We start from the raw sequence: 20,611 nt of genomic DNA, 5'->3' as shown, positions 1-20,611 counted from the left end.
GCCCAGCACTTCCTGCACTGACTGGCAGCGGCTCTCCCAGGTTTCAGGCAGGTTTCTCCCAGGTTTCTCCCAGCCCTACCTGGAGATGCTGCCAGGGATGGAACCGGGGACCTTCTGCATGCAAAGCAGATGCTCTGCCACTGAGCACCATGGCCCCATCCCGAGAGGGGAGCTAGTCTTGTGGTCGCAAGCCTGACTGGTCCCCTTAGCTAAGCAGGGTCCACCCTGGTTTGCATTTGAATGGGAGACTAGAAGTGTGAGCACTGGAAGAGATTCCCCTCAGGGGATGGAGCCACTCTGGGAAGAGCAGAAGGTTCCAAGTTCCCTCCCTGGCAGCATCTCCAAGATAGGGCTGAGAGAGATTCCTGCCTGCAACCTTGGAGAAGCCGCTGCCAGTCTGTGAAGACAATACTGAGCTAGATAGACCAAGGGTCTGACTCAGTATATGGCAGTTTCCTATGTTCCTATGCTATGTTCCTATGACCTAGAAACCAGAGACAAGTCACTCAGACTGATGAGCGAGTCAGGACGTTGATACAGCTTGGTGGGCAGGGACTGGTTCTTGGCATCAGCTGACTTGGGTTGGTCGGGGGGGGCACCCTCTGTGGGATATCTGGCTCCCAGGGCTTTAGGGGTTCAGATGATGCTCCAAATGGAAAGCGAGCTGACAGCCCGTGTTTACTTTGGGGTTTTGTTGTTTTCCTGACGCAGAACCTGAACGACATCAACGTCATCCTGAAGAAGGTCTTCCTTGTCTTCCCCCACTTTTGCCTCGGCCGGGGGCTGATTGACATGGTCAAAAACCAAGCCATGGCAGATGCGTTCGAGAGGTTTGGTGAGTGTCCTAAAGGGGTGCACGTGGGAGGCAGTCCCAGTTCCTGGCTTGTTGGCTGCGGGTCCAGACTTGTAGGGCATCTTCGGGGCTGGCTGATGGTGGAGGCCACAAGATGTGGTGGCAGCCAACCACCTGGCTGGCTTGAAGAGGGGTTTGGATCACTCCATGGAGGAGAGGTCTATCAATGGCTACTAGTCGGAGGGCTGTAGGCCACCTCCAGCCTCCAAGGCAGGATGCCTCTGAGTCCCAGTTGCAGGGGAGTCACAGCAGGAGGGAGGGCAGGCCCCTTTCAACTCCTGCCTGTGGGCTTCTCAGAAGCATCTGGTGGCCACTGTGCGAAACAGGATGCTGGACTAGATGGGCCTCCAGCAGGGCTGTTCTCATGTTCTTAGCTCCCATTTTGGCATCTGAAGGTACTTGGGAAGTGGCCTCCTGCTGAGTCAGACCCTTGGTCCATCTAGTTCAGGATCGTCTACACTGACTGGCAGCGGCTCTCTGAGGTTCCAGGCAGGAGCCTCTGCCAGCCCTGCCTGGAGAATGCCGCCAGAGATTAAACCGGGAGGTTTTCTGCATGCCAAGCAGATGATCTTCTGCGGAGCGACGGCCCCCTCCTGTAAGCTTGCCATCAGAGATCCGGTGTCGTCGTTGGCATGTACCCTAGAGCACAGTAACGTGGGAAGCGGCCTTCTCCTCAGTCATCCCTTGGGTTCCAGCCACTCTAAATTGTGTGCTCTGGCTGGCAGCAGCTCTCCACGGTCTTGGGGTCTTTCTCACCCCCCTGTCTGAAGACGATGGAGAATGGAACCCTTGGTTTTCTGCAGTCAAAGCCCTTCCATTGATATACGGCCTCTCTCAAGGCAGCTTAGTATGAAAAGAAAACCACCACCAAACCTCAAGAGCTTAAAAACACAGGCGCACACTTTTGATGAGTATTAGGCTGCTTTTTCAAAGAAATAAGCATCGGATTGTGGCATCGTGTTGAGAAACGGTTCCCGTTTCCTGCAGCATCACAAATGAACTGAGCAGCGGGTTTAAGTGAGAGTCCTTTCCCTAGCGAGGAATTGGCATAGAGCAACCGGCAAAATAGGTCCATAGGAAGCTGCTGCCTACTGAGTCAGGCCCTTGGTCCATCTAGCTTAGGACTGTCTGCACTGACCGGCAGCAGCCCTCCAGGATCTCAGACATGGGTTCCCCCCAGCCCTGCTTGCTGATGCTGTCCAGGAATTGACCCGGGAACCTTCTGAATGCCAAGCAAGGCCCCTGCTAGCAGCCGGGCCGGGCCCTGAGACACCCAGGTCCCAATCCCCACTTGACCACGAAGCTCACCAGGTGACCTCCGGCCACTCACTCTTCTCTCAGGCCTACCTCACAGGGGCGTTGTGAGGACGGAACACAGAAAACCCTCTAGGCCGCCTTCCAGGGGGAATGTAGGAGGGATAATAAATAACCTAATGAAGGAGCCGAGCTTTAGAAGGGACCCTGTTATCCTGTCCTGCAGACACGGGCATGTCCAGGTTACGGGAAATATTTGCCGTTCTGCCTCCCTCGCGCCAGCAGTGGGCGCCCTCCGTTCACCGTCCTTCTCTCCGCCCACAGGCGACAGACGCTTCGTCTCTCCGCTCAGCTGGGAGCTGGCCGGGAAGAACATTTTTGCCATGGCCGTGGAGGGGGCCGTCTTCTTCCTCTTCACCCTCTTGGTGCAGTACAAATTTTTCATCCATCTCCGGTGAGAAATGCACGCTGCGCGGCTGCCAGAAACGTTAAGTGGGCAGGGGTGCTGAGATCGGGACCCTTAAGGCTGTTTTTTCTGGCCACTGGGTTGTGATGGCAACTGTGGTGGTCCTTACGGCCCCGTCTGTGGTTTTTAACCGAGTAACAAACGAGGCAGCTCCCTGCCCCTAGGAGCTTACAAAGTGGAGTTTGTTTATCGCGTTTGTTTCCTGCTTTTTTTGATGCTGGAATACAAATTTCGATGCTGGGTTCCTCTACCCCCCCACCCCTCCAGGCCCTTTGCTGTCAAACTGCCCCCATTAGGGGAGGAAGACGAGGATGTGGTCAAAGAAAGGAAGAGAATTGGGAGTGGAAAGAAGCGGGGTGACATCTTGGTGCTGCAGGACCTGACCAAGGTGAGGAGGCTGCTTGAGTTGGTGGCTGTGATTAAAAAAAAAATACCTGGCCAGAGGATGTGTCCTGGAAGTTCAGGACACACACATCTTGCCACTTCTTGTGGCAGCGAGTTCCGCAGATCAGCCATTGTGTGGGAAAGTGCTCCCCTGGGGGTGGAAAGGCAACCCTCCTGGCCTATATCCACGTAGCCATTTAGTCCAAAGCAAGAACAACTCCTACACACAATGGGACCTCAGGTCATATCAGATCACTGTTTATCGGTGGCTGCCTGCTGGGTCAGAGCCCTTGGTCTATCTAGCTCAGCATTGTCTGCACTGACTGGCAAAAGCTCTCCTGCTCTCTGACTGGCAGCAGAGTGGGGTCTTGCCTAGCCCTACCTGGAGATGTTGCCAGGGATTGAACCTGGGACCTTCTGAGTGCAAAGCAGATGCTCTCCCCCTGACCTGTGGGAGGAGAGCTGGTCTTGGGGTGGCAAGCATGAACTGTCCCCTTTGCTAAGCAGGGTCCACCCTGGTTTGCATTTGAATGGGAGACTACTTGTGATTTGAGCACTGTTAAGATATCCCTCTTAGGGGATGGGGCCGCTCTGGAAAGAGCACTGTCCCACTTGCATGCAGAAGGTTCCAAGTTCCCTCCCTGGCAGCATCTCTAAGATAAGGCTGAGAGAGACTCCTGCCTGCCACCTCGGAGAAGATGATGCCAGTCTGGGTAGACAGTCCTGAGACAGATGAACCAAGGGTCTGACTCAGTATACGGCAGCTTTCTATGTTCCTAAGCTATAGCCCAAAACAAGTGTGAGCTCACCCCAGTGATGGCCATTTTCTGTAGGGCCAGGAGGGCTTTATTCTGGAAATGCTCCATTGTGGGATAAATGTGATTATTGGTGTCGCTGACTGGTTGGCCTATTCTGCCAACAGGTGTACCGGATGAGCAAAAAGCCAGCAGTGGACCGGCTCTGTGTGGGGATCCCTCCAGGAGAGGTACGGCACGGGGCCTGCTTTGCTGAGATCCGTCCTGTTGCATGAGGCTGTGGGCTCATCCCGTCCAGCTGAGCCTTGCTCCAAGTGGCTGTACATGATGCTTCCAGGCAGCTCAGAATTGGGGCACAAAGTCAACGGGCCTCCCTTGCTCTTTGTCCTTAATGTGTGGTACTGAGAGGTAGACCTCCCCTCTACGTGGAGGTTCCATTTGGGTGTCTTGGCTAACAGCAGCCGATAGGCCTCTTCTCTTCCGTGAATGTGTCAAATCCCCCTTTTAGAGCCTTTTAAGATTGCCATACCTTGTGGTAGTGAGTTCCACAAGCGAGTTGTGTGGAGAAGTGCTCTCTTGAACTCTGGGAGGAGCCCTGAGTGCTCAGGTTTTCAGAGAGTGGGAATAACTCCTATCTGTGCTCCCAAACCCCAGTCCATGTCGCCTGGGGGCAGGTCCCATCCGCTGTGGAATTTAAAAATGGCTCCTTATCAATTATTTGCATGTGCACATTGATGAAACTCTGCAAAAAAGCATTCTTGCTGGGAAGGTCTGCAGGGGTCTGTGAAGTTTATTGTTGTACCACTTTTCAGCAGTGTGCACGAGCACTCTTGATTTCATGGTTGCTTTTGTGTATCGGCAATCATGAAAGGGCTGCATTTTATCAATTGACACCAGAAAGGGGTGGAGATCCTCTCGTCTCTCCAATTTGCCATTCTGGTTGACACTCGTATATTATTATTATTCTTGTGCCGCGCATGGCGCATGGCAGTGGGTGAGGAGGGAAGTCCCTGCCCCGAGGGGGTTGCAAACTGGAAAACTACGCAAGGGAGACCGCGGAGGGGAGGGGAGGGGAGGGGAGGGGAGGTGATCGGGACGAGGCTGAATGGAGGGAGAAGGTGCAGCCATTGCAGTTAGATGGTTGTGCACAAAAGGAAGGCAGATGAATAAGGCTACGGGCAGAGGGGCTGCTCCATACCAGACTCCAGAGGAGCCCATCCCCGTGGCGTCTGGGCTTTGGGAGCAGGAGGCAAGCAGGTGGGGGCTCATTTTGCTGTTTTGCTTGTGCGCCCCCCCACCCGCTTTCTCCTGCAAGTGCTTTGGCCTCCTGGGGGTGAACGGTGCCGGGAAGACGACGACTTTCAAAATGCTGACTGGAGACGCGGAGGTGACCTCAGGGAAGGCCTTTCTGAAAGGGTACAGGTCAGTGGCGTGGATTTCTTCCGCAGGCACACAGGGCCCCCCCTCTGAAGCGTCACTCAAGGCCAGAGACCCCATGCAGGAGGGCCCAGATTCCATCCCTGGCAGCACCTGCAGGCAGAGCTGCAGGGGGAAACGTCTCTGTCCGACATTTCGGAGAGCTGTTGCCAGTCAGAGTAGACAGTCCTGAGCTGGATAGACCAAGGGCCTGACTCAGTAGACAGCAGCTTTTCATGTACTCCAAGAACATTTATTGCTCAGTGGTGGAGACCCTGCTTTGCCTTTAGAAGACACCAAGTTCCGTCCCTGGCAGCTTCTCCTGTTCCAAGCCTCTCTTTGAAATCCGGGGGAGCTGCTGCCTATCAGAGTACTGTTCTAGATGGACTAAGGGTATGACTCAGTAGGCAGCAGCGTCCTGTGTCCACCGGAAGTGTCTCTTGCTCAGAAGTAGAGCACCAGTGTTGCCTGCAGAAGATCAAGGTCCAATCCCTGGGAGACCTGAACGATCAAAACCCTCCAGAGCTGCTGCTGGTCAAAGTAGATGGTGGTTTGAGCCATCTGTGCTTGTACCCAGTGACAGATCTCTTTTCTTCCTCACCTCAAGAAATCATAGTATAATCCATTTTTTAAAAACGCGACTCAAGCTAGTGGCTGTCTTGTGGCCATGAGTTCCACAAGCCAACCATGCTTCATGTGAAGGTGTAGGCTGTCCCGAACCTATTACCGTCGAGAATAATGTCTCTCCGCTCACATTCTCCTCCTCAGTCAGCAGTCAGGGATTCCTCCTGCCTGACCTAGCCGTCCTGGGATTTTCTCTCCTGGACCCATTTCTTCCCATCTCTCCCTGCCCCACAGTGTGCTTGATGACCTGCAAGCTGTCCACCAAAACTTGGGCTACTGTCCCCAGTTTGACGCCATCAACAACCTGCTGACGGGCCGCGAACATCTGGCGTTCTATTGCCGTCTGCGTGGGATTCCGGAGAATGAGATTCCCACGGTACGGAGGGCGTTTCCTTGGTGGGAGGGGCCCCCTAACCCTTAGGAACCTCCGTGCTGTCTGGATCATGTGGATCGTGACCAAAGGGCACCCTGCATATGTTCTGGGGCGCTCTTGTCGCCCTCCAACATGCAAGTGCAAAAGACAAACGACCCAGTTTGCTTTTCAGTCTATTTTCAGGGAGTACTGTTGTAAAGCAATATAAGAATCAATTTTCAGGATAAGACCAGAACGTCACCTGGCTTAGCATCCTGCTTCCATAGTGGCCCAACTAGATGCCTCTGGGAAGCCCACAAACAGGAGATGAAGGGAATCTCCCTCCCTTGCCATTGCCCCCTGCAACTGGTGTTCAGAGATAGACTGCTGCGGAATGTGGAAGTTCCACTGAATTTATTTATTTATTTATTTGATTTTTATTTATTGTTGCATTTATATACCGCCTTTCGTTAAAAGACAACCCCAAGGCGGTTTACAAAAGTTAAAACATACAACAAAAAGACAATAAAAATATTAAGCTAAAAATATATATAAAAAACAAACCAAATTTAAAATCTATAAAATACAAGCATAAAAACAACACAACAGGTATTCCATCCTGGTGAATGGCTTTTGCTAAATCCTCTGAAGGAAGAGCCCTGCAGGATCAGCCCATCAGCCGATCTAATCCATCAACCTGTTTGTGACTGTAGCCCACCAGGTCTTGATGGACCTTCAGATCTGGCAGGATTAGAATCCAGAGCAGCATTCAATAATCAGAGGTTTAGAATCATATCAGGGGCATTCCCCCCCCCCTTCCTCTTGCATCTGCATGCGGCTGGGGACATGGGTGCCCTGAGCATGTGCAGAGTGCCCTTGGGTCCAATAGTTGGTCAAAGAAATCCTCTACTTTTATCCCATCAGGTGGTCTGTTGGGGACTTTCGACCCTTGGCCTGGTGCAGTATGCAGACCGGCCGGCCGGCCGGTACAGCGGGGGTAACAAGCGGAAGTTGTCCACGGCCATCGCGCTGATCGGAGCCCCGCCAGTTGTCTTTCTGGTCAGTTTTATGGGATGGCAGCCTTCTCGTCCTGCCACCCCCATGACCTGCAGCGGGGCGCTTGTCAAAACTACATTTTAAGAAACGCTCTGGGTTTTGCTTGCAGGATGAGCCGACGACGGGGATGGATCCGCGGGCGAAGCGCTTTCTGTGGAACTGCATCCTCGGCGTGATCAAAGACGGCCGGTCCGTGGTGCTCACGTCCCACAGGTGAGCAGAAACCCTGTCTGGACACAGCAGGGCGGCGACCCGGTCCCCACTCAGCCAGACCACTCTCCTTGGATGCTCTGCTCTATGGGCAAAAAGGCACGTCAGTCTACACCTAGAAAAGGACATTGCAGAACTGGGAAAGGGGCAGAAGAGGGCAGCCCCGAGGATCAGGGGCCTGGCTGGATATTCTCCCGCACGTCCCATTGTCGGTTGCTTTGGAGAACTGGAAGGGCGTTTGGATGCTTGTGGTCTGGATGGCTTGAAGAGGGGTTTGGATCACTTCGTGGAGGAGAAGGTCTATCATTGGCTGGAAGGGAAGGAAAAAGGTCTATCATCGGCTGGAGAAGGTCTATCATCGGCTGAAGCTCTATCATCGGCTGGAGAATGAAGGTCTATCATCGATGAAGGTCTACGATGAAGGTGAAGGTCTACGATGAAGGTGAAGGTCTACGATGAAGGTCTATCATCGGCTGAAGCTCTATCATCGGCTGGAGAAGGTCTATCATTGGCTGGAAGGGAAGGAACTGGAAGGGCATTTGGATGCTTGTGGTCTGGATGGCTTGAAGAGGGGTTTGGATCACTTCATGGAGGAGAAGGTCTCTCATCGGCTACTAATTGGGAGGGCTACAGGCCACCTCCAGCTCAAAGGCAGGATGCCCCTGAGTACCAGTTGCAGGGGAGTAACAGGAGGAGAGAGGGCATGCCCCTTTCAACTCCTGACTGTGGCTTCCAGCGGCATCTGGTGGGCCACAGGATGCTGGACTAGCTGGGCCTCCTCGGGCCTGATCCAGCAGAGCTGTTCTTATGGTCTTAGGTTCTTAAGGCACTCCCACCCAGGAAAAGCGCCTCTCTCAAACCTGAATCAAGGATCACTAACAGTTCAGGGAATAAAAAAGGTCTTGTGGGAGGAGATCTGGTCTTGTGGATTTTCCCCGTTGCTAAGCAGGGTCCAACCTGGTTTGCATTTGAATGGGAGACTGCATGTGGGAGCACGCTAAGATCTTCCCCTGAGGGGATGGGGCCGCACCTGCCTGCTTGCCTGAAGAGCACCTGCCTGCTTGCCTGAAGAATGTTCCAGGTTCCCTCCCTGGTGGCATCTTCAGGATAGGGCTGAAAGAAACTCCTGCCTGCAACCTCGGAGAAGCTGCTGCCAGTCTGTGTAGGCAATCCTGACCTGGATGGACCATGGGTCTAACTCAGTATACGGCAGCTTCCTATGTTCCCACCCTGGCCGGCTGGATATTCTCCTGCACGTCCTGTTGTCTGTTGCCTTGGAGAACCGGAAGGGCGTTTGGATGCTTGTGGCCTGACCTCTTAGTCCTGGCAGGGTGGCCTAGGGGTTTCATCCTGCAAAGATGCTGGAGTGTTTCTGGGACTGGCCTTCCACATGGCCCAGACAGCCACGTCCGCTTGCCTTTGGTGCAAAAGAGGACCACGGTTTGGGGAACTGAAAGTGACGGGTTAATTTCCCCCCTCTCTCCCTTCTTTCGCAGCATGGAAGAATGTGAAGCGCTTTGCACCAAAATGGCCATCATGGTGAACGGACGTTTCCGGTGCCTGGGGAGCGTGCAGCACCTCAAGAACAGGTGACTTTGAGCATCCCTGGCCTGAGGGTGATGGAAAGGGGTGCTTTGTATGGATAACTTACTACTGGCCTGAGGAACTCATTGCCACCAGGCATGGCAGAGACCAAAGAGAGTGTGTGTGTTTTTTTACCAGGTTTTAATTTTTTTTAATGTTATGCAAGCAAACAGTACGCTGCCACTGGAATGCCAGCCAAAGGGGGCAGATTCAATCCTTGGCCGCATCTCTGGGTGGGGCTGGGAAAGACGCCCGCCTGAAGCCTTGGAGGCAGAACCGAGCTAGACGGACCAATGGTCTGACTTGGTGTAAGATAGCTTCCTGTGTTCCTAAACAGGATAGGGCAACATAAATATGGTTAGGGTGCCCATTTATGTGGGCAACATGAATGAAATAACAAGGACATAGATTTAGGCTAGACCTGAAGAAGAAGCCCCTAACTCTAAGAGCTGTTTGACAGCGGAACAGTCTGCCTTATGCGGTGGAGGGCTCTCCACTGGATGGGCTACATCTCAGGGAGGCCATGGCAGCTCCTTGCACTGAGTGGAGGGTTGGACTAGAGGACCTCCCATGGTCCCTTCTGACTCTTTCTATGACCTCTTGCCTCTGAGGCTGGAGGTGGCCTATAGCCCTCAGACTAGTAGCCATTGCTAGACCTCTCCTCTGTGGATTTCTCTAAACCCCTCTTAAAGTCATCCAGGATGTTGGCTGTTACCTTGTGGCAGAGAATTCCAGAGGTTGATTTCACAGGATGCTGGACTAGATAGGCCTTGGGCTTATTTTACGGCAGGGCTGTTCTTCTGTTCTTAGGACCTTTGGTCCGATCCATCCAGGCTCTGTCTAACTTCTTGTTTATGCACGATCAGGCTCTTCAGACAGGACCAAGACAGACATAACAAATGACGACTGTGTATTTACCACTTTTCGACGAAAGTTCTCAAAGCGGTTTACACAGAGAAAACCATAATAGAGTAATAAGAGGGCTCCCTGTCCCCGAAGGGCTCACAATCTAAAAAGAAACATAAGATAGACACCAACAACAGCCACTGGAGGGATGCTGTGCTGGGCCGGATAGGGCCGGTTGCTCTCCTCCTGCTAAATATAAGAGAATCACCACTTTAAAAGGCGCCTCTTTGCTCAGTTAGTAGGGGAATGTCATGAGATCCATTGAGCTGGTGTGGGATCACCCTCATTATAGAGACCGTGAAATCGCCTTGCTTGGTTATTTGCCTGCCCAAACGATCCGTCTGGCTGCCTCCCTCAGGTTCGGAGACGGATACACCATTGTCCTCCGGGTCTCTGGGAGCAACCCTGACCTGTCCCCACTGGAGCGGTTCATCCAGGACTCCTTCCCCAACATCACCCTGAAGGAGAAGCACCGTTCCACCCTCCAGTACCAACTTCCATCCCGCGGCTGTTCGCTGGCCAAGATCTTCAGCATCCTGTCCGCGCATCGGAGCACCTTCCACATTGAGGATTACTCTGTCTCCCAAACCACCCTCGACCAGGTGAGAGCGGGGGACTGCTTCCAAGGTGGCATTCCCAGGGCTGCTTTTTTTAATCAGTGTTCAGCATTTTAAAAAACCATTCAGTAGTACTGCTGCTGGTCACCTCCAGACTTGACTACTGCAATGCACTCTTTGTGGGGCTGCCTTTGTACGTATTCCGGAAACTGCTTCTCAGAGAGACCATCTCACTCCTATCTTAAAAGATCTACACTGGCTGCCGATAAGTTTCTGGGCAAAGTACAAGGTTTTAGTTATAACCTATAAAGCCCTAAACAGCTCAGGCCCTGGGTATGTAAGAGAACGTCTTCTTTGCTATGAACCACACCACCCATTGAGATCATCTGGAGAGGTCCGTGTGCAGTTGCCACTGGCTCGTCTGGTGGCTGCTCAGGGACGGGCCTTCTCCGTTGCTGCCCCGAGGCTTTGGAACACACTCCCTGCTGAAATAAGTGAGAGCCATCTTGGTGTAGTGGTGAGAGTGCTGGACTAGGGCTGGGGAGACCCGAGTTCAAATCCCCCTTCAGCCATGAGACTTACTTGCTGGGTGACTCTGGGCCAGTCACTCCTCTCTCAGCCTCACCTACTTCACAGGGTTGTTGTGAAAGAGAAACTCAAGTATGTAGTCCACCGCTCTGGGCTCCTGGGAGGAAGAGCGGGATATGAATGTAAGTAAGTAAATAAATAAATAAAAATAATAAAAGCCTCCCCATCTCTCACAACTTCTCGGCTGGTGTAGGAGGTCACCCAAGCTTGGGATTACATCCCCCCCACATGCTCCAAAAGGCAGGAAGTAGTCATACTTGAAGATCCTTAACCCAGTGCATGTGGGCGGATCTCCCCAGTTCTACTTCCTGCCTTTGCTCCAGAAGGCTCGCATTACAGCTCGCTGGCTTTGGCCTAGTTAACTAGGCCTCTTCTTTTCTTCTGCTTATATTCCTATTGTTTTTGACTATTTCCAATCTATTCTTCACCTGGTATTCTTCTACTATTAGTTCTCTCTAGTTACTAAAGAAAAAAGAAAAAATAGTAATTTTAAAATAAAAAAATAAAAAATAAAAAATCATATCTGTTCTTCTACTGTCCTTTCTGTTATTCGTTACCTCTCCTCACCTCTTGCCAATCTTTTGGCCGATGTCCGCTAAGAAGACCTTCGGACTCCTGGCTATTAGGGAGAGATCCGCCCATCAGCGCCTGTTCCCGCCAAAAACTTGGGACTGCGCAAATCCTGTAAGGAAAATGGCGGATGTATCAGATGACCTTGCTGGCGCCTGTAGGCCACAGCGGTCCTCTCTGTTGCCAGATACCGGTGAGGAGACTGGGCGCAATCCATGCCACCAGCAATCCACCGAAGCAGGACGCAGGTGGCGGCACCAGAATCGGAGGCTTCCTGACAAGGAGGCCCCGTTGGTGGCCAGATACCGGTGAGGAGACTGGGCGCAATTCATGCCACCAGCAATCCACCGTAGCAGGACACAAGTGGCGGCACCAGAATCGGAGGCTTCCCTACAAGGAGGCCCCGTTGGTGAGAGACCTTTCGCCTGGCAGCGCAAGCAAGGTAAGCCTGTGATGTTTGGCCTCGCCCCCCCCCCAACTCCTTTCCCTAGCAGTTGGGCGTGCAGGAGGAGGACTGCCTCAGCGAGTATTGGGGCCACGCTGAAAGGAACGTCAGCAGGAGTGGCCGCCCCAGAGCCTGTCGGAATCAGACGGGGAAGACGTGCAGGATGATGAGGCAGGCGGTGCTGAGCCCGTGGATGGGGCGTCGGAGCACCCAGAAGGCCATGAACAGCTCCCCCCGGTAAGATCGGGACTTGCTCGGGGGGGAGGAGGTGAGTGCAGATGCCCCCTATGTGGCCCCTCCCTCAGGGCCTACTCCTACAGGGAATGTGGGGGTTCCCCCTGATGCTGCCACTGTAAAGGGCTGGATTCAGGAGGCCGTTCAGGTCTCACTGGCAGTGGCGCTTAAAGCGCGGAAGCCTGCAAGGCATTGCAAGGCAGGCTGTGATCCATGTGTCGTCCTCAGACTCTCAGGAGGAGACGGTGCCCGCTAAGCAGCCCAGGGTGGCTATACGCCAGGACTCTGTGCCCTTGTGTAGGGGGAGGTCTTCAGATGAGTCTGGAGAGGACTCCCCAGATCTATTGTGACCCAGGGTCAGTGGGTCAGAGACATTGCTGGGCAACCCAGACAAGGGGCCCTCCTCCTCGGAAGAGGGGGAGATGATTGAGGACTCTGCTGCAAACTTACACAGTCAGAGGCTCTCTCTTATGGTGGATTTTCAGCCACTAATTAACCAGGCTATTGCTGCGCTTGATCTGTAGCCAGTTACAGAGGAACAGATCTCTCCTGTGTCCAAGGGCTCCTTGGTGCTGCCTAAGGCTAAGGTACCGCAGATTAAATCAGTGATACCTGAGGGCTTTACTAAGACCATCAAGGAGGAATGGGCAGCTATTGCGACTCCCAAAGCGTATGTTGACATTGGCTAGCAAATTGTACAACTTTGATGAGGAGACTCTGGACTAGGTGCCACTTACGGTTGCTCACTTCGGGGCCCTACTTAGTAGCACAGTGGTACCCAAGGATGGGGACTCCTCTTCTAAGGAGCCAGAAAACAGAAAAGTAGAATCTGCACTGCGCAGGGCCCACGAGGCTTGAGCAGTGGCCATCAGAGCTGACACCACTGTGTCCTTGGTGTCTAGACTCTAGAGCATCGGTCTTGTGGATTGGCGAGTTACCCAATGACCCTCCCACTAATCAATCTAAGATGTGGCGTAAGCTACTTTGTCTGCAGAGGGCGGCTGCCTTTTCAGCGGATGCTACTCTGGACAGTGTTCAGTTCTCAGCACGTGCGGTCAGTGCAGGTGTCCTGGCAAGACGCAACATATGGCTAAAATTTTGGAAGTTGATAATACGTCTAGGGCTAAATTAGCCGCTGTTCCCTATGCTGGGGGAAAAGCTAATTGGGAATGAGGCCCTGAAAGAGGTCCTCATTGAAACTAAGGATAACCGCAGGGCTCTGCCATCAGTTCCTAGGAAGAAGGACAAGAGTTTTAATCATAGACCGATGCAAACCTTCAGGGCGTTTAGACCTCAGTTTGTCAGAGGGAGCCTTTTAGGCCTTTTCGATCTCAGTGGAACAGATCCAGAGGCCAAGGCAGGCAAGGGTGCACTCAGCAGAACCATCAGTCTCTCGGAAACCAGCAGCGGGGCCCCCAAGCAGCAGTCCTGACTCCCACTCAGGCAAAGTGGGGGTCTGCCATTTGGCCTGTTTGGAAAGAATCCATCGACAGGTGGGTTCTTTCCATTAGCCTACACGGGTACGAAGTGGAGCTGGCCAGCCCCCCAGGAAACAGATTCCGCCTTACCCCTACATCTGGGAAACCGGAAAAGCACAAAGGGTTGTCCATGGCCATTCAGTATCTGGTGGCTATAGGGGCCATAGAGGAGGTCCCACCTCTTCAGAGAGGCAAGGGCATCTATTCTGTGATTTTTACGGTGCCAAAGAAGGACGGATCGGCCAGGGCAGTTCTCAACCTACGCCCAGTCAACCGTTTTGTGATAAAAAGGAGGTTCAGGATGGAAACCCTTTGTACCATCTCAGAGGCATTGCAGATGGGGGACTACATGACTTCAATAGATCTCCAGGAGGCCTATTTACACATCCCCATTCATCCACGCAGTCGACATATACTCCACTTCTGCTACATGGGGAGGCATTATCAGTACAGAGCCCTTCCTTTTGGTCTCTCATCAGCCACCCGAGTTTTTATGAAGGTTCTAGTCTGCTAGTGGCCACTTTATGCACTGAGGGGGTCCACCTGTATTGTTACCTTGACAACTTGCTCAAGAAGGGGCAGTTCAGTCGGCTCTGTCCAGAACAATGTCTGTGTTACGTGCGCATGGGTTTCTGATAAATGTGGGCAAGAGTCACCTGATGCCCACACAGAGCCTTCGTCATTTGGCCATGGTAATGGACACCTCAGTAGGCAAACTGTTTCTGCCACAGGATCGGATGGAGGTCTTAACGTCACTGGCTCGTGTGATTGCTTCGAGACTGTGGGCCAGCCTTCTCAATCTAGCAAGTTTGTTGGGTCTCATGGTGGCGGCTATGGACTCGGTGCCTTGTGCGAGGTTTTCATCTTCGCCAGTTACAGTGGGGTTTCCTCCCTTACCAGCACAGGATTGCCCTCAAACGTGACAAGAACATTCCTCTCTAGGTGTCTCTTCGCGAGTCGATTCGTTGGACGGCCCGGGGAACCTAGACAAGGGCAAGCTGTTCATAGAACCCGAGAGAGTGATGGTCACGACGGACACCAGTCTATCGGGCTGGGGGGCTCACTGTTGGAACAGTTCTGCCCAGGGGCTTTGGTCGGTGGAAGAGTTGCTCCATAGCATAAACTGGCTCGAGCTGTGGGCTGTCTTTCTGGCCCTAAGAGCCTTCACGCCCTTGGGGAAGGGAAGGAATATCTTAATGTGTACAGAACAACTTAATATCCATTCTGGACCATCATGTAAACAGAATTTCCAATGTTCGGGCAGATTGGCTAAGACGGCAGGAGATCCAGCCGGCAGAATGGGGCCTGCACCCTCAAGTATTTAGGTGGCTGACAGAGCAGCTGGGGTGTCCCCAGATAGACTTGTTTGCATATCCTCAGAATGCCAAGATTCGGAGGTTTTACTCACGTTTCCCGATGTTGGGGGCAGAAGAGACGGATACGCTATCGGTGCCATGGCCTCCGTGTCTGCTGAATGCATTTCCTCCAGTGCCGCTGCTCTCCCGTTGCCTCAGGAAGCGGCGGGGTTTCCGGGCATCCCTGATATTGATTGCGTCTTTTTGGCCCAGAGGGCCTTGGTTTTCCGAGATCGTCGACTTGACTGTAGGTCATCCACTCAGTTTGCCAGACCATCCAGTTCTGCTGTGTCAAGGTCCGATTTACCATCCTTGCATCTAGAAAGTGTTCAGCCAACAAGATTTACCAATCGACTTGGCGTAGTTTTCTGCGCTGGACAGCAAAGCTCTCCCTGCAGCTGGACAAGTGCAGGTCGAGGGGATTACTAGGTTTTCTTCAGGATGGCCTTGCGCTTGGTCTGAAACCCAACACGCTTAAACACCAGGCGGCGTGCTTGATCCAGATGTTGTTTCCTCATCAGCGTTTGTTCAGGCGTGGCACCCTCTTCTACGCAAGTTCTTGAGGGGGGCAGCTTTGTTGTCTCCTCTGGTCTGCCATCGTTTTCCGTCATGGGATTTGCATATTGTGTTGTGGGGTCTGCAGTTTCCGCCATTTGAACCACTTTGATCTGTATCATTGCAGATGCTGTCCTGGAAGGTGGCCTTTTTAGTAGCTGTAACATCAGCCAGGAGGGTTTCTGAATCGCAGGCTCTGTCAGTTGAGAGTAATTTGTGTAATTTCTCTAAGGACTCTGTGAGACTTATCCCGGATCCTTCGTTTATCCCTAAGGTAAAGTCTCAGGTTCATCGTGAGGCGGTCATTTAATTACCTTCTTTTTGTCCGGATGCTCGTCACCCTGCAGAGAAGGAGTGCAACCGGACGCAGGCTTTTCGTAAGTCAGATGCTCTTTTTGTGGCCTTTAAGGCTTCTAAGATGGGATGCAAGGTCTCTTCAGCCATTATTGCTCGATGGGTTCATTCATGCATTACGATGTTGTATGAAGCCCAGAAACTTTCGGTGCCTGGTCAGATTACGGCGCACTCAACTACATCGGCAGCCACTTCCACTGTGTTATCTTCACCGGTGTCCCATGAAGAGATTTGCAAGGTGGCTACTTGGTCGTCGCCTTTTACATTTTCAAGGCATTACAAGTTGGATGAACATGAAGCTGCCAGAGCAGCATTTGGTCGGAGGATCCTGCAACAGGTCCTTCCGGGTCAGTAGCTCCAGCTTGGGTATTTTCCCTCCCGTGGTTGGTGCTGTGGTATGTCCCAAGCTTGGGTGACCTCCTACACCAGCCGAGAAAGGTACATTGGTACTCACCGTGAAGGTGTCTTCTGGCTGGTGTAGAAGAGGTCACCCAAGGCCCGCCCGGGTTGTGTTAGGCTGGAGCTGATGATCTGGTTGTAGGGGGACAGTTTTTCTGTCTTTCTCTGCATTATTGTTTGTATATTGTTGTATATTCTCTGTTGTGTTTCTGCGGTTTTCATTCCGTAGCTTGAGCTGTTTTAAGCACTGAGGAGATCCGCCCACATGCACTGGGTTAAGGATCTTCAAGTATGACTACTTCCTGCCTTTTGGAGCATGTGGGGGGGATGTAATCCCAAGCTTGGGTGACCTCTTCTACACCAGCCAGAAGACACCTTCACGGTGAGTACCAATGTACCTTTTTAAAAGGGCAGTCAAGACGCATTTGTTCACCCAGGCTTTTCATTAGATATTGTTTTAATTGTGTTTTGAATAGTTTTAACATTTTAAATTTTAATTGGAGCCGTGAACGAATTCCTTGTTTGGATTCTTCTTTTAGGTGTTTGTTCACTTTGCCAAAGATCAGAGTGATGAAGTCCACCCTGGGGAGGTGCCCCCCACGGCCCATCCTGAAAATGCACCCAGTCCTTGGAGGAGAATCGCCGGTTTCCTTCAGGATAAGAGCATGCAGGAGAGCAGGGTCTGAGAAACAGGTCGACAAGGAACTCTGTGCCTTTTCTTTGTGTCTGCAGAGCTGCCTTCTCAGGTTGTGAGCGCCAGAGGTGATCCTCGACTCACTGGATCCCTCTGGTTGGGGTTGGGATTAAAGATAGAAGATTCCCTGGCATTTCCCCCCTGGGGTCAGGTCAATATTCTCCCCCGCCCAAGTCTATGCAAAAGCTGCCACATACTGAGTCTGGCCCTTGGTCCATCTCGCTCAGTATTGTCTACTCTGACTGGCAGCAGCTCCCAGCAGAGAGACCTGCTGCCTGGCTCTTTTAATGGCAGATAGTGAGTCTTCAGCTGGGGACCTTTTACCTACATCTACAACCTCTGTACTCTGACACCAAGCTACGGCCCTTCCCAGGGTACACCACAACCTTAAACAGGTTTCTAGCCGCTTTATCTGGCCGTGGCCTTTTGCACAAGGGGACGCTGGGGACTGCAGTTCTGCCCAGACAGGAGGTACGTTCCTCTCCCAATAAAAGAATGTTCAGGATGAGTGCAGCAAGGACATCTCTATAAGCTCTTTTGGGGGCAAAGCTACAATACCTGTTCAGATTGTGGGTTTCTCCCCTTGGGGCTGGAGGAAGGTTCCGTTTGCCTTCACAAACACCTCTGTTTTTGCACTGGTGTAGACACAGCAACAGGTTAAGCAGACTGCGTGATATAAGCCACGCAGCCTTCCCTGGCCATGACCTATGGGCTTCTCTGGGCACATGAGCCGGGCAACGGGTACCACTCTCTGAATGGCTGGTGGTGTCAGAGTGAGTTTGCTGTATTAGTTGAGTAATCACAGGTATTGTGTGGGTTTGAAGTCAGATTTGAAGCACGTCAGACTCCAGAACCTATGTCTTTGCCCTATGCTGGCCCTGGGCCTGGCCCTCCTGTAGCTGCAGGTGTGGGGTGAATTCTGGCTGTGTATGGCAAGAACCGCTCTCTTAGCCCATGGGGAAAGGTACTTGCTTCTCCCCACTTCGGAACGTAGATATTAAACCAAAAATATGTTAGCTGAGTTGGAGTGTACAATAGCAGCCCCTACTGGCAGACTGCAGGCATTGTACATACCAGTCTATAAAGTAGGAGTTGCTGTCTTAGCTGGAAAGCTACTTGCTTTGCCCTACTTTAAAACTAGATATTAAACCAAAAAGGTTTTAGCTGATTTCACATGCACAATAGCGGCCCCTGCTGACAGAATGACAAATATCTATATAACATTCTATATAGCAGGAGCCACTGTCTTAGCTGGAAAAGCCCTGCTTTGACAACCTGGGTATGAAACCAATAACAATTTAGCTGATTCTGAATTAACTCTAGCATCCCCTACTGACAGAATACAATCATTCCCATACCAACTAAAGGAAGGCAAGAAATAAGTAAACGAAGACTCACATCTTCCACGCCAGAGAGAGGGATGCATGTTTTAAATCTAGATGTCTGCACCCTGACCGCATATAGCCAATCACATATTTTGATTCTATGAAGTGGCGGAGTGTGGATGAAATTGGGTACCCTCTAGGAAGGGATATGACCTTGATCTTCCTCTCTACAGTGCACTGACTTTTCTTTGTGTACACACACAATCTCTGAATGTACAAAACACTGTCCACTGCAGGGCAGACCTCTCTACTTGAATCTTTTTGCTTGTTGCTCATAGAGTAGTCCACACCGAATGGAACTTGCTCAGCTCTGCAGATTATTGTGAACATTACACTGAAAAAAAAATTCTCCGCAGCACTTTTTAAGCACATGGAACATTTTATGATTTCATTTGTCCTTGTGACGCTCCTGAGGTGTACTCCTGGGTTGCAGGTGAGCCCACAAGTGACAGCTTTCTCCAAGAGCTTGTGGATGGATTTGAACCTGTGTCTCCCTGCAGATGTGAGTTCGAATCCTGAGACAGCTAGTTGTGTCCTGGCAATTTGCCAGGCATTTCCCTTTTCTGAATAGAGGACCATATGCAGTGGGATTCAACTCTGGGCAAAAATGTGAACTCCAGCCTGACATGTTTAAGGTTCAAGGCAGAAGTAACTGATTTGGAGCAGGGAGTCACTTTAGAAGCAACCTTGCTGCATTTCGTATACATGTTTCTTTGCCTCTCCCAGTTTGAGCTCTGCGGAAAGAGGTGGTGGTGGTGGGGAAATACACTAGTTCTGAAGCAGAATGTGACTGTGCACAGCACTGATTGGCGTGTGCATGGGTTGTCACCAAGAAACCTCCCCCAAATCCTCAGAGCAGTTTTGCACTTTAAAATATTTTGCTTTAAGTAGGATGACGACGACTGAATGGATAAACACATGAATGTACCACACAGCACTTTCCAAAAGATGGTCTGCCTCCCTCTGCGTGTGGGGAGCAGGCAAGATGGAAAAGTCCACCTGCATTTGTATTGTGGGTCTGTCTGCCTGTCGTTTCAGTTGTGTAACTGGGAGGAGGCAGAGGGTGCCTATTAGGGGTGTGCAATTCGGGTATTCGGGACCTGAACCGAATCACCCCTGTTCTGTTTTGTTCCCCAATATGGGCCACCCGAATCACCCTTGATTCGGTTCGGATTCGGATTTAATCTGAATCCGAATCTATTTGGGGGGGGGGGAAAGGGGCCATGAGGCATAATTTTGGGGTGGGGTGGTAGTGCCCAATGGGTGGAGTCTACCACCCCAATTTCAGGGGAATTGGGCAAAGGGCTGATTTTGGGGGAATTTTTGAAGTTTTAGTGACTTTGGGGCAGTTCGGGGGCATAGCATGGGATCTGGGCAAAAGGAGTGGGGTGGGGTGGGGTGGGGTGGTAGTGCCTAGTGTCTCCGTTTGCAGTGGCTGACCTGCCGACGGTCGCCACGCACGAGGGAGACGCCAACCCCAGCTGCTTCACTTCCACCGACCCATTTGATTGCTGCATTGCTCGCAACCTATTTTCTTACATTTATAGAGCAGGACACTTTGGTTATAAAGTACAAACCTTACAATAAGAATTAAAATATGCAATCTTGATTTGTTTAGAAAAAGGTCCTGCATGTTTACGAGTCTGTCTGTCTGTCTCGTTTCCCTGAATAGATTTGCTGGTGTGGCTTGGAAAGGCGACGGGAGGTAACGGGCTGTGCTGGGTGTTGGGTTTCTCTCGCAGATGAAAATTAGTGGATCCCCCAATAATACCCTTCCCCACAGAAACTGCGCACAGGGCGGGGGGGATATTGCTGTTTCTCTCCCCCTGTCGTAAGAACATAAGAACAGCCCTGCTGGGTCAGGCCCAAGAAGGCCCTTCTCGTCCAGCATCCTGTTTCCCCCAGTGGCCCACCAGATGCCTCCGAGAAGCTCACGGGCAGAGGGTGAGGGCTTGCCCCCTCTCCTGCTGTTGCTCCCCTGCCCCTGGCTTGCTTTGGGGAACCATCAGCGCCTGGGACATCAGCAGCTCTCACACGAATCCCCACCTTACTCCGGGACCTGTTGGCATACCTAGCTCTTGATCACATGGCGCTCCTAGCAAAAGTACAACTCTCTTTTCCATGTTCTTGAGAAAGA

General features: G+C 51.9%; 1 protein-coding gene across 6 annotated transcripts in view; it reads left to right on the top strand.

Annotated features, from left to right (window-relative positions):
- Positions 1–20,101, top strand: part of ABCA7 (ATP binding cassette subfamily A member 7) — a 90,353-nt gene extending 70,252 nt beyond the window's left edge. For all 6 annotated transcript variants that reach the window (XM_053304077.1, XM_053304076.1, XM_053304075.1 and 3 more), the window contains 11 exons: positions 712–835; positions 2,432–2,561; positions 2,841–2,961; positions 3,880–3,942; positions 5,028–5,134; positions 5,987–6,128; positions 7,029–7,163; positions 7,270–7,373; positions 8,867–8,959; positions 10,219–10,462; positions 16,935–20,101. In XM_053304077.1, the coding sequence (XP_053160052.1) occupies positions 712–835; positions 2,432–2,561; positions 2,841–2,961; positions 3,880–3,942; positions 5,028–5,134; positions 5,987–6,128; positions 7,029–7,163; positions 7,270–7,373; positions 8,867–8,959; positions 10,219–10,462; positions 16,935–17,081 (1,410 nt within the window). In that variant the 3' untranslated portion in view covers positions 17,082–20,101. The remainder of the gene's footprint in view (positions 1–711; positions 836–2,431; positions 2,562–2,840; positions 2,962–3,879; positions 3,943–5,027; positions 5,135–5,986; positions 6,129–7,028; positions 7,164–7,269; positions 7,374–8,866; positions 8,960–10,218; positions 10,463–16,934) is intronic.
- The last annotated feature ends 510 nt before the right edge of the window (positions 20,102–20,611 follow it).

Source organism: Hemicordylus capensis, chromosome 2 (genome assembly GCF_027244095.1).
Source record: "Hemicordylus capensis ecotype Gifberg chromosome 2, rHemCap1.1.pri, whole genome shotgun sequence".
In the NCBI taxonomy this organism is placed as follows: domain Eukaryota; kingdom Metazoa; phylum Chordata; class Lepidosauria; order Squamata; family Cordylidae; genus Hemicordylus; species Hemicordylus capensis.
Note: the sequence above shows the minus strand (reverse complement) of the source record. Positions and strands in the feature narration are given on the sequence as shown.